The sequence below is a fragment of the Pteronotus mesoamericanus genome, unplaced genomic scaffold, assembly GCF_021234165.1.
Source record: "Pteronotus mesoamericanus isolate MK-2021 breed Mesoamerican mustached bat unplaced genomic scaffold, CSHL_Meso_final contig_164, whole genome shotgun sequence".
Taxonomy (NCBI): Eukaryota; Metazoa; Chordata; class Mammalia; order Chiroptera; family Mormoopidae; genus Pteronotus; species Pteronotus mesoamericanus.
The window spans coordinates 11,585,254-11,598,838 of record NW_026555065.1 but is presented as its reverse complement, the minus strand read 5'-3'; the positions used below and the strand labels follow the sequence as shown (position 1 = coordinate 11,598,838).

Sequence of the window (13,585 nt, the reverse complement as noted above, 5' to 3'; positions counted from 1 at the left end):
GAATGGCCAATAAACACATGGAAAAATCCTCAATCTCACCAGTCATCAGAAGAACTCTAATACACTGTTGATGGAAGTGTAAACTGAAGAATTGTTTTAAGAGATATTTGGAAATATCTACTAAAGTTCTAAATCAATAACCCAGGAATTCCACTTTCACATACACCCTCTATAAAAACTCTCATTCATGTCTTCAAGGCCATCAGCACAAGAGTATTTACAGCAACCTTTATAAGATTAAAAAATAATGAAATAAATGTTGCCTGACAGATATCAACCTGATTCTATTTTAAAATTTTCCCACCTTAAATAGTCATAGTTCCTTCTGAAGAGAGGTCTGGTTGGGAGAAAATATACATATTATATTTATTTCAATCTTCTTCCATTTCTAAATACTACAGCCACACTCATTCCTAGTTTTCACCAAAAAAAAAAATATGGTAAGTAAAATATTCTATTAGCTCCAAAACTCAGATGATAAATTCAGATAGCTCAGAAATCCTTAAGTACAGATGCTAGATAAAATATAACTTCTATCACCAATTTAAACTGAATGCATAGTTGATCTTACAAGAAAGAAGGGAATTCTTCAGGTATCAGAAATAAAAACAGAATTAAAAACCAGAGAGGAAAATACGTAAACTGAAATTTCAGTTTCCTACGGAGACTGATTCACAAACATCTGAAGAAATTGGCAGATTACCGTTTTTTCCTGAAGAGTCACTGAATAAATAGATCCATTAACATATTCTGTTGGCTCTACCAGCCCAATTCTCACTATATCAGTTAACTGGAATGTGGCTGTACTTTTTAAAACAAGGTACTAATTTCAAGACTGAATTCTGAAAATTAGATATATTTTCTTTGATGACTTAATAATACAAACTTTTTCCAGTGGTAAAATGTAACTAAAAGTGCCAACAGGCCCTGGCTTGTGTGGTTCAGTTGGCTGGGCATCACCATGCAAAACAAAGAGTCACAGGTTCAGTTCCTGGTCAGGACACATGCCTGGGTTACAGGTTCGGTCTCCTGTTAGGGCACATGTAGAAGGCAACCAATCAACGTTTTTCTATCATACTTATGTTTCTCTCCCTCTTCTATGCCCCTCCCTTCTCCCATTTCTAGAATTAATAAGAGAAAAAATATTTTTTAAAGTGCCATCAGATTAGTCAACAATATTGTAGTAACCACATATGGTGCCAGGTGGTTACCTAAAAGATCAGGGGGAACACTCTGTAAAGTATATGATTGTCTAACTGCTATGCTGTACACCTCAAACTAGAGGTGTACAAAACAGAAAATAATGTTGAATGCAAAAAAAAGTGCCACCAGCAAATAATGCACTTTATTTGATAATCTCAGCTTTCCTAAAGCAGGCTTTTATAAATTAGTTCATGAGTTTGAGATTTTCATACTCTTTTAAGAAAATTAATCCATATTTGTGGAGTTTCTACTGAAGCTACACCCCAGAAGTCTCTTGAGGAAATATGTAACAAGCATTAATTAAACACAATTCCATGAAATGATAAATTACTCACAGTAACAGGAATATTTAACTTTTAAACTTTTTCTTTTCATTTCCTACCACAAAATCAGAACTAGTTATATTAAATGGTGTGGTTAACTGATGTGAAGTTATACTGACAAGATTTTTTTCATAAAACTAAATATGAAATGCCATTTATTTTGATATTTGTATTCATTTAATTTCATTTTATATGTATGCTAGAAAACTGTCCAAACTGGTCTCTTCAATCACACCCACAAGCAGAGATCATATCTCACATCATCTTTGAAAAGAGCGTAAAGGCTGTAGTAGAGACTAAACTCTTCAGTAATTTTAGACATGATACTAAAAGTACTATTACCAGAAATCTGATAGTCCTCAAATGAGCAAAAGAGACACAAAAATCGAGCACCTTTTCCTTAATCAAAATGGGGGTGTAACTGTTAAGCAGATCAGGATCGCAGCTTTTCAGTAAAGCTGCGATCTCTCCTTCCACTCAGAAGAGAGCTTTGCGATTTTTGAAAGTGAGAAAAGTTGCAAATAGTAGGCAAACATGTATGGCTTTTCTCAATGACAGGGTGAAACAAAAATGTCAATTTATCTATACAGACAGCTTCAGTAATTAAAAGCAGCTTTCCAAGGCTAAGATTTTTTCCACAGTTCATAACAGCTATTTACTGCTGCTTAATCTTCCATCACCCTCCCCTCCACTTAAAAAAAAAAAAAAAGGAAATGCAGAGCTTAGGTCTTTCCATTTCTCACAGGTCTTGGGAGACTTTTTGTTACTGTCTTCATCTTTCTCCCATTCTCTGTTGCTGCCCCCTCCACCCTACCAGTCTATTATTTTTTAAAAAAGAAGATATACCCTGTGTTATCCTACGTTTATTTATCTCTGAGTTTTTATACAAGCTGCATTCCCTCTGCCTGGAATATTCTTCCCCATCCCCTACCTTTTCACTGTTAAAGTCCCATCTCACCTGAGCAGATTCCTTTGAAACCATTTAAGTGTAATTATTAATATTATTTAATGACAGAAAATAATTGTTAATTGGAAGAATCAGGATACAGAATGCTATCTATTCTGTGATAACTTTGTAAAACCAGATATGCAGATGGATAAAAATTAGAAGGAAATATGAAACAATGAAATGATGGAGGGTTTTGTTTTACTTAATAAGCCTTTAATAAATTTTAAATTATTTTTTTCTTAAAAAAAGCTCTGTCCTTTCTTTAAAGTCCAAATGCCATCTTCCCTAAAAGGCTTGACATGAATCCTCCCTTCTCAGCAGAGGGACATTTATACTACATTTATCACATACTATCTTGTATCTGAGGCAATAAACTGTGTGTTTTCTCCACTATTAAAATTGTGAGATTTTGAAGCTCAAGAAATTCTGCTTTTCCTTATCTTTGTATTCCCTATAGAACCCAAAAGAATACTTGGCACATAGTAGGGACTGACAAACTCCTGATTAACCACAAACCTTTCTGAAGTTGCTGAAAGTAGGACTAAGGCATCTCATCAGCAAGGACAAGTCGGCACAAACAGTGAGTCAAGGACACTGGCTGCCAGAACTACGCTCACCAAATAGAGAACTGGACGTCTTCTCTCTGAGCAAACCGAGTGGTCCAAGGTGGGGAGAAAAACCAGACACTATAAATACTTATTTGAGAGCCCCACAATAAAATGGTCAGACAACCCTCCTGTGAAATACTCCAGTCAGCAGAACCTAACCATTTATACAGAGGATCTGTGTCAGCAAATGAGGGAATAAATTAGGAAAAAGGAAGATGGATTAAGGAAACAGTGGATCCAACACAGAAATGAAATCAAGCGAATTTTCACAATGATGGCAAATGGAAGCCCGCAGATGAGGGCTGTACGCGAGGTGTAGAGTAGGAGTTCAGGTAGACTGCAACGCGGCAAGAGGCTGTCTCCGACAAGAATGAGGAAAAAGGAATCGATAGGATTCATGAGATATATATCGATATTTCTGCATATATATTTTTTACTACATTGAATGGTTTTAAAATCCTGTCATTCAGCAACTGCATTTGTGATAGGTGTACAAAAATAACTAAAGCAAAAAAAAATGTACAATACCTAACTATAAATATGGTACAATAGCTCATATGTGAATACTACTGTATTTATATAGTGATTTAGTATAAACATTGAATATTTAACAAAAAATTGCTACAGTAGGAGGGCAGGATGTGTATTTTTTTTACTTTTTTTTTTTTTTTTTTTTTGGTAACATATGCTATGGAATTTATGGTGACCATATTTTCCAAAGTAAAAATTGGAACCTACGGATTGACACTAGTTTTCTTTCTCTGGTGTATAAATTTACTTGAAAAGTTTTACAAAAATATAAATGCTAAATCACCTTTATTGAAAAATACATAAAATCAGGACCATCTTAGTAAAGGTAGAGTACATGATTGCTACATACAATACTTGCCACGCATGGTCAATGCTCCTTGGGAGTTTTAGCAGTAATAACCACGATAAACTAGAACACTCAGAATCCTTAGTCTCATGAGAGAGCCATGGTTCTCAAAGTGTACTCTCCCTAGTCCAGTAGTATGAACACCATATGAGAATTTATCAGAAACATAAATTTTCAGGCCCTGCACTGAGTGAATCAGACACTCTGTGGTGGGACTAGCATCCTGTTTTAACAAACTGCGCAGGTGATTCTGATAGACACTTAAGCTGAGAACCACTGGTAACACGCATGAGGGCAAGAAAGGGAAGTGTTGTAGTTAATGCAGTTGCAGGAGCATTCCCCACTCAGGAAACTAGAACTTCATTTATTCAGTAAAACTACATAATTTCCGAAAAAGAACAGCTGATCATTATTTTACATCTTCACATTACTTTTGTTTTTGTTTTTTATGTATGCTTACTGATTTGAGAGAGAGAGAAAGGGGGAGAGAGACTGAAATGTTGACGTAAGAGAGAAACAGTGATTGGCTGTCTCCCGTATGAGCCCTGACAGGGAACTGAACCTGCAACCCAGTTATGTGCCCTGACCAGGAATCGAATTCCCAACCTTTCGGTATATGGAACGATGCTCCAACCAACTGAGCCACACTGGCATCTTCACATTACTTTGAAATGTGACAGCACCATATATGCGTATTTATACATATAATATCTCTGAAAGGATATACATCTAGCTGATATCCTGTATTTCACAGTAGGTTTATTCATCATAGTCAAAAGCTGGAAACAAAGTGTTCATCTAAAGGAGACTGGATAAACATTTGATATATTCATATGTCATACTACCCAACAATAAAAAGAATGAGCTACTGATACAAACAGCCACATGGATGACTCTGAAAAACATTACATTAAAAAGAAGCCAGACAAAAGAGTACATACTGTATGATTCCATTTATAGGAGTTCCAGAACAGGAAAAACTAATCCATGGTGATAAAAAGTGGCCTGTTGAGAGTAAAAAGGGGGAGTTGACTAGAAGAGCCCAAGGAAACATTCTGCAGTGATGGAAATATTCTCTACCTTAACTGCGTTGTTAGTTTTACGTGTTGAAAATTATCATACATCAAATTGTACACTTAAGATCTGTGCACTTCACTCTTTGTAAGTTTTACTCCTTCCTCACCTCTTCCTGGAAAAAATGAAAGAATTTTCCAACATTTTCAAACAAAAGTTGAAAAAGTTCGTTACCAGCAAACACTAAAAGAAATTCTAGAGGATGTACCTCAGGCAGAGAAAAGTGATCCCAGATGGAAAATTAAAGATGCCAGAAGAAATGAAGAAATAACAAACAAAGACAATGTTAAATACATGATGAACTGTAGGGGGGACGCTTTGAGTGGTATCGGGGACTGTAGTCCCGCGCAAGCTGGGGCCTGGGAGAGGACCTGTAAGACTCGGCCAGACCACTGGTAATGCGGTTGATAGGCAGGACCCGATAATAACTCCAAGGGCCCCCAGGGGAAATCAGGCCTAGAAGTAAATTATACCCCTTGAAGCATGCATGCTTTGTTTCTCCCTCAAGCTCTGTGACTCTTATATGAGATAACCAGCTGAAGGCTGGGAAAGAAATTTACAAAATTCCTAGACCCTGACCCAAATCCCATCTGGCACCATTACGTTTGTTCATCTTGGACCCAAGCAATTTGGTGTGTTCCTGTCATTGTCTTCTTTAAACAATATCTATTCTCTGTAAACTTAAGTTATTGATATAATTAGATGATCTATATATTCCTGCTACCTGGCCCCCACTGATAATCCTTTCAATAAAAGCCATTGAGCCCGGGGGCTCAGGGCATTCTCCTTTAGAGAGAACTGCCTTCCCCTTTCCTTGACAGGCAAATGGTGTCTGGAACGACGCATTCTTTCATCTGCGACGAATTGGGGGACTTCGCGGGCCAGAGTCCCCATTATGAACAAACATGATTTTAAAAGATGATGTGGATGATGACGATGACAACATGCATGTATGCCCGCGCAAACATTTAGTGAGTTTCCATTCCACTTGGGATCCAATTTAAAATCCTTAATAAATGGCCTTTATGCCCTGACTGGGCTCTGCTCTCCTCACCTCTCCAGAATCCTCTCCTAACACCGTTGCTCTTGCTCTACCCCTCTAACCTTCTTTATGCTCCTCTCCCTCTCATCTTTTCCATGCACAGTTCTATTTACCTGGAGAGCTTTTTGTCTCCCCTTCACCTGACTCCTGTTCATCCTCAGTTTCAGTTGAAAGGTGACTTCCTCAGCCTTTTCTCATACTCCCTCCCCTCCTCCATACCAAATTAGTTCACTTTTCTGTTATACTCTTTCATCCCACACTCCTTTTTCTTCATAATATTTATAAAACATGTATGTCTGATTACATATTTAATGTCTGTCTTTCCCTCTAAACTATATGTTCAGTGAAATCTGTTGTTCATCATTATAACTTCATGGCCTGATTCAATTGCCTCACACATAGTAAGTGTTCAACAAATATTTATTAAGCAAATACAAAATTCAGTGACTTCAGAGGTCCACCTAAAAGCTATTATGATAAAAAATAAATAAATAAAGCAGACAATATGGAAAGAACATAAAAACAATCACAAGTTTTGCTCATGTTCTATTCATTGTCTTCTGAGAAAGAATCTCTTCTGTTACATTCTTTTATTTGGGCAACTATTTACAGCCACACAAAGGGAAGACCAAGTCTTTGGTACTAAGGAGGTCAGGTTTCAGTCCCCGATCTGCTCCGTATCAGGAATGAGTCCCTGAGCAAATCACAATATCAGATTCCCTATCTGTAAGGTAGGGATAACACTATTTACCTTTACAAAACTGTTTTACACCTAAAGTGTGATTACATCTAAAGTATGAGAACTAAACATTACAACTAAAGTATGAGATGATTATAACTAACGTTTGAGAATCCCTAACCTGGTGCCTGGCATATAGTACGTGTTTAATTAAAGGCAGTAGGATTATATTTAGGTTGAGTCTTATACCCTGAAGGAGTTTATATTAAAGCATCTTTATGCACCGACACAATTGTTTGTTCACATTACTCTCTTCAATGCCCCAACATGTCTCGGATCAGTGGAAGCCAGACATTGGGTCAGGCCATGAGGTTGTAACGTTGGACTACAAACATATTTATTCCTCAAGACATTCAGAAAAGTCTTATCAAGGCCTTTTTTCATTTGTTTGTGCCGTGTCTTTCTCCCTCCACTTACCTCAAGACTTCTCCTACCCTCTCCATTCACTTATCCTCTTAAAACTGTGGTAGGATTGGCACGGGAGCTGGCCTAAATAGAAGCTTCCAGGAAAGAGGCTGGTAACACTGATTGCCATAGACTTTAGCAGAACAGTGGGGTCTGCAAGCAATCTTACATGTCTCCAGGCACTGTGGGCTATTCCTAATACTAGATACAGCTAGCGGATGGGAGAATCAACTGATTTTAATTTTCTGCTCTGAAGGATGTCAAATAAATACCTATGCCAGATGACTCAGTAAGTGATAGGGCCAGAATTCTAACCTTGTCAAATTCCATTTTCTTTACCTTTGCTTACTCTAAATACTTTATTTATAAGGTGCCTCCAAGATTCTATTCTTGTGTGGTATATGAATTGCTAATAGCTCTCTCTCTCTCTCTCTCTCTCTCTCTCTTCTCTGTCTCTCTCTCTCTCGCGCGCACGCTCTCTCTCTCTACATCTTTCCTCATCTTCTCTTCCTGTGTGGAGGAGTCAACAGCAGGCTTACCTGAGGCAGAGTTTGGAGTCTAGGGGTAGGTGCAGTAAGGTGCAGGGTCAGCATGCTCACCAGCATGGGGACTGAGGAGACGAGGGCGGTGCCATACAGTGATGCGCAGCAGTATACCCGCTGGCATGGGACACAGCGGGGAGGAGGGGGTTGCTGCACAGAGCTGCAACAGTAGTCCTCCCGCTGGAGCTGAAAGCGGGGTGCACAAGAGGCGGAGGAGATGTCTGCGTGGTTAGAAAATCAGTTACACCAAAAACTAAGTAAATGGCTTGAGCGTGTAAGGAAATATAATGAGGATAATGAAAGTCAGAATTTTCACTGTTAGAGAAGGTACTTATGGCTAGAAAGAACTCTGAGATTTTAGATTTGAATTGGAGAAATTGGTATGAATTAACGATTTTTAAGTATCTATATACACAATGATATAGAAATAACTATAGATTTATGTGTGTACTTACATATGTATTACATATGTATTATGTGTGCAGTACACACACACACACCTCTGAACCCTGTTCCCTGAGACGGTCGAAGGGCAATGGCATGCAGTAGCAATGAGCACACTGAGCACCCAGATCTTGGTTTCTAAAAAACATTTTTTATTAAATAGAGCCAGTGTTCCTAAGAGAAATGACTGCTCTGGACAGCACTGGGTAAGGCAAAATACAAGAGGAGCCTGGAACATCTTCTACCAGAAAGAAATGAAGTTTTTAAAGGATGGGCACTTGCCACAATGACCCAAGAACCCCCTTTCCACAGGCCAAACTTGGATAATTTGAGCAACAAAATATTTCATGACAGTCATTAATTACAAGCCAATGAATAAGGCAGAATTCTATAAGTCCATGCTGATATAAATCAACTAAATAAGTAAGTGAAGAGGAAGGCAAAGCTCTTTTTACATAGAATGCCAATTAATAAAGATGAAAATAAAAAATAGTGGTGTTTGATTCTGATGGAGTCACTAATGCATAATCTTTGACTATGTCCCCACAACACCCTAACCAATTATAAAGGAAAAATGGTGACATTATAAAAATGAAACTTGGCAGACATCAAAATGACCAAGTGATCAAGGTTATCGTCAATGGTGATGGGACAAGTCAACATCATGTACCCCTTGATGTGATACACTGAGAACATAGCATCATCTCTGTGATTCCTCCCAAAAAGGCATGACCTTCACGTGGTCATGAGGAAACAGTAAACAGACCCAGGTTGGGAACTATCCTACAGGCTGTACAGCCTGTGCTCCTTAAAACTATTAAAGATAAGAATGAGGAGCTCACATAGATAACAGACTGCAAATACATGACAAGTATATGCACCATATGATCCTCAATGGGATCTTGGATCAGAACGCTTGCCAAAGATTGAATGGGATCTTTAGATTGGATGGTAGTATATCAATGCTGATTTCCTGGTGTAGAGGGTTGGATGGCTGTTATGTAGGAAAGTATTCTTGTTTTAGGAAAATACATGATAGAGCATTTAGAGTGTCTTGAGCTTGCCCTCAAATAGTTCAGAAAAGACCAATGAAAATGGCAAAAAAAAAAGGAAAAAAAGATTTATGGGGCAATTGTGGTAACTATCAGCAGTTGGAGAAACTGAATGAGGAGGATTTAGAGTTCTTGATACTGTACTTCCAAATTTTCTGTTGGTTTAAAATAATTAAAGAGCAAATTATTACAAATAAACTATATTTATACACTTCTTTGGTCCCATGGAAGCCCGTGAAAAATACTTTAGGATGATGCTGGAGTTAAAGAGTTGCAAAAATGCAGTTAATGGCATAAGCGATATGTGAAAGATTGGGCCAAATACTAACAGAGCTGCTGCTTCAACTGTGCTTCTCCCTCTTTGGGTGCAGTGAATAAAGGGCTGGGAGCTTTGTTACCAGGCTCAGTACGATGCTACAGCAGGCAGGTTATGCTTCTGCTCAGCATTAGTGGGTCTAGGGGTGTCAGAACATTCACTTAGGTATCCTGTTTGCTACTTATGCATTGTGGTAGCTGACACATGCTTGTCAACAAAAGAAAGAAAGAAAGAAACAAACAAGCAAAAACCCCCAAGAAGTTATGCTCTACTTCCTTTCCTCCTTCCAAATCTCAAGTAAGTGCACTTAATTAGGAAACCTATTTCATAACGTATTTCCAGAATTCTAAGTGCAACACAGTCTGGGAAACATGGTGTTTAGCTTTTCAGCCTCTGCATAACAGGGAAGTCCGCTGGCACACGGGTGGAAAGGATGCTAATTTCTGGTCCCCATATCTACCTCGCCAAAGATTCATGGGAGTTAGCTTCGACTGTTAATCCCAAGAGACTGTCAGAGCCAATTCAGTGTGCGTTATATGACACTACTTCCTTAGTTGTTACACTTTAATGGCAAAATTGTGCACACAGAGCCAGCTTCACCTCTTACTGAAAAACACAAGTGGAAGAAGAGCTAAAACTCACTGAAAAGCAAGAGGCATTATGATCTAAACTTCAGCAGGCTTCAATACTACATACAGTGTGACAAAGTGGCTATTCAGTATATGCTGGTTAAATTACAATTCTCTCACTATCTTCTATCCCATCTATTCATTTTTCTCCTTGTTATAGTTTCAAATTTAGAATAAGAATCATCTATTTTGGCTGTAATAGAAAGAGCCACCTTCCTTGTAATTAACAGACCAGTCTGAGTTTTAGCAAAATGACATAGTTCGATGTTTTTCTTATTTTTAAATAAAAATGAGGAGGAGGCTTTTCTAAGCCCTCTTCTACTTTTGTGATGGAGCAGAAAATAAACTGCCAATGGTAGTGATGAGATGGTAACCTCTACCAGAAAACAAGTGATTTCTGCCTCCCACCAGACTGTGAACTCCTTAAAGAACAGGCGGAGGCTGTTATTTCTCTCTGTATCCATGGTGCCTAGCATACTACATGAAACAGAACAGTTAATAAATGTTGAATGAATAACCTAAATTACAATGGAAGAAGCGGAAGACAATACTGTACCATCATGTCTTTTTATCTTCCTGTCTCATTCTCTTCCTAATGTGGACAAAGTATATAGAGGGAGTTGGAAGAAAATTGGAGTCATGGTGCCGACAACCAAACCCCCACCATGACAATCAGGGTGGACCCCATGCCATTCAACTTCCCAGAAATACAAATCCTTCAGCAAGTTCAGGAAAACTTCACTGCAAAGGGTGGAGCTTCTGGCCTTTAGCCCCAGTTGTTTAATGACCACCTACTAAGTGCCACAAGTTGCTTCATCTCCGCAGGGCAGAAGGGTGTTGCAAGAAGCAGATAACTGAAAACACAGATCCTGCACCAAGACAGAGAGAACAGACAGTGAATGGTATATTTGGCAATATTCTGTCTATGATCAACTGGCTCTTCCAGGAGTGAGATGAGAAATCTGGAACAACAGGGCCTACACCTCGAGTAACAAACAAACACAACAACAACAACAGAGAAAGTCCAAGGCCAGCCAGATTACCTTGGATACCAGCTTGACGTTATCTGCATTGGTTTATTATAGCAAGTAAGGAAACCTGACTGATAAGAAGAAAGCTATCATAGGCTCAACGCTGCATTATTTTCCTCTGATGTCTTCTACAGAACATTAGCTGGATATAATCTTTAGTTGCAACATATTGACTGCTGTTTCCAAGGGACTGCCAAATTGTCATCATTTGTCCTCTACCTCTTTGCTTCTCTTCTGGTAACAATCACTAAGAAATTAGAGTCTAATCACATTGCATAATCATTCTCAAAACACTCAGATAACTTGACTGCATCAACAAGTTGCCCACCGTTTATAAACAAAGAATCTTCAAGAGAAATATAAACAAAAAAATTTTGTCAAAGACGTTTAAAGATACCAAGTTTCTAAGAGGAGGCACTATTAGAACACTGTTAGAGGATACCTAAGCAATTGGCTGAAGGATTTACATACAGCTAAGTGGATCCGATCTTGAAACAGAAACATGTGATATTTTAGTCAGTCAACAAGAATGCTTAAATTTTGTTTTTTCCTCCAACCTGGTAGGCTAGATAGCCTTTTCACCTCCTAACCATTACCATTTTTGAGACAATCACCAAAAACACAGGGAAGCCACATCTCACTTAAAATAGAACAATCCTTTCAAAATGGCTTATTTTTAATAGGCGTAAGGCATAACCAGCATGTTACTTAACTGAAAAGAGACAGATTCGCCTTCTCAAATCACAGAACTTAATTTTCAAAGTGAACAGTTATGGGAAGTTCTTTAACGTACTTATACTTTTTCAGTTTTTGGGTTTTTTTTTAAAATATCAGTATAGACTGGTGAAACATAGCATGAACTTTTCACACTTGAAACTTGTTGCTAAATATGAGGAAAATCTATCTGCCTGGTTTCCCATCCCCGTCTAACAGTGAGGGTTAAAAAGGATTGCAGATTAAAAAAAGAAAAAGAAAAACCAAAAGAGCTAATCACAATTCACTTAGAAGTCTCCAGCTCAAAGTCCATGAAGTTGAGTATAGCGGGCCTCTGCCAGAGAAAGCTAATCAAACTGCCGGGATGCTAAGCTTCGGGGAAATTCACTCCTCCCTAACCACCACCCCCCGCGCCCCGCCCTCGCCCCGCCCTCCCTCCCGAAGCTCACGCACACTTGGCCTGGGGCAGCAGAAGGGGCTGGCGCGGTGATGCGCGTCGCTGCGCACACTCACGCCGCTCTCTGCCTAGCCCCTTCCGCAACACTTCCTTAAGGAAACTGACGAAGAACGCGGCGGCTCAGGGAGGAGAGGGGTGTGGAGTCCACAGGTTTGCGAAGGAAATGCGGCTCCCTAACGCGAGCCCCCATCCCAGCCTGTGCGCGCCCGGTCGCCCCCACGGTCCCACCAAGCGTCGCGCGTTCCCGGGGCTCTCCCAGAGGAAGGAGGGGGCTGACAGCCGACACCCTGGCCACTGCCACCGCCTCCGGTCTGGCTGATGGGCAGCGCGATGGGAAGCCCGCCCCGCAACCCCACGGCCCGCGCACCTCGTCCTCCGGGAGCCCGAACACCTCCACCGCGCAAGTTGCCATTTCTGAACTGTTAGAGCAAACCGGACGCGCTCACCCCGCCCAGGGAGTGGGAGCGAGAAGAGAGAGAGAGAGAGGAGGCGGGAGGATTTGGAGGAAGAGGAGGCGGTGCTCCCACGGCGTACGCAGCGCCTCCCCTGGCCAGTGGGCGCTAGTGGACGACGAAGCGCGGCGGGAACGGGCCGACTGCGCCTTGGCCGGCGGCGCGCGTGGCTGGGCTCCGGGGTTGGGGAGCGCGCGGGGCGGGGGGTGTACTGTTCGCCCCGCGCCGGGAGAGTGGTGGCTGATAGACCCGCCTCGAGGAGTCGTGCAGCCCCAGGGCACTGTGCCAGGTAGGCTTTGGAGGCCTGGGGAACATCAGCCCTGCCCCTGGGAAACGAAGCTGCGGCTTTCCTCAGCAACAAGTCACACTGAGATCCGCCCCACAACTCGGCCTCTGACTGGACACCTGGGATCAGGAGTGCTACATATCAACCTCACCATAAGCAAAAGATCAGATGGCTTTCTCACTGGCGGGGTCACATCAGTTGGTTAGGGGATCATCCTGGTATGCCAGGGTGGCGGTCAGGTCCCCGTCAGGGCACGTACAGGAAGCGACGAATCAACCGATGAATGTGTCAATAAAGTGGAACAACAAATTGATGGGGTATTTTTTCCCCCTCTTTCTCCCTTCCTCTCTGTCTCTAAAAATCAGTTAAAAAACAAACAAACCCCAAACAGATGCTTTCTTTCAAGTGCCTTCTTATGGGTTAAGGCTGCGATTCCAACAAA

The 13,585-nt window shown here is 40.5% G+C and overlaps 1 protein-coding gene across 1 annotated transcript in view; it reads right to left on the bottom strand.

Annotated features, from left to right (window-relative positions):
• Nucleotides 1-12,871, bottom strand: part of NEDD4 (NEDD4 E3 ubiquitin protein ligase) — a 124,186-nt gene extending 111,315 nt beyond the window's left edge. Inside the window, exon 1 of the mRNA XM_054565386.1 lies at nucleotides 12,773-12,871. Coding sequence (XP_054421361.1) covers nucleotides 12,773-12,817 — 45 coding nt within the window. The 5' untranslated portion in view covers nucleotides 12,818-12,871. The remainder of the gene's footprint in view (nucleotides 1-12,772) is intronic.
• Nucleotides 12,872-13,585: the final 714 nt, after the last annotated feature.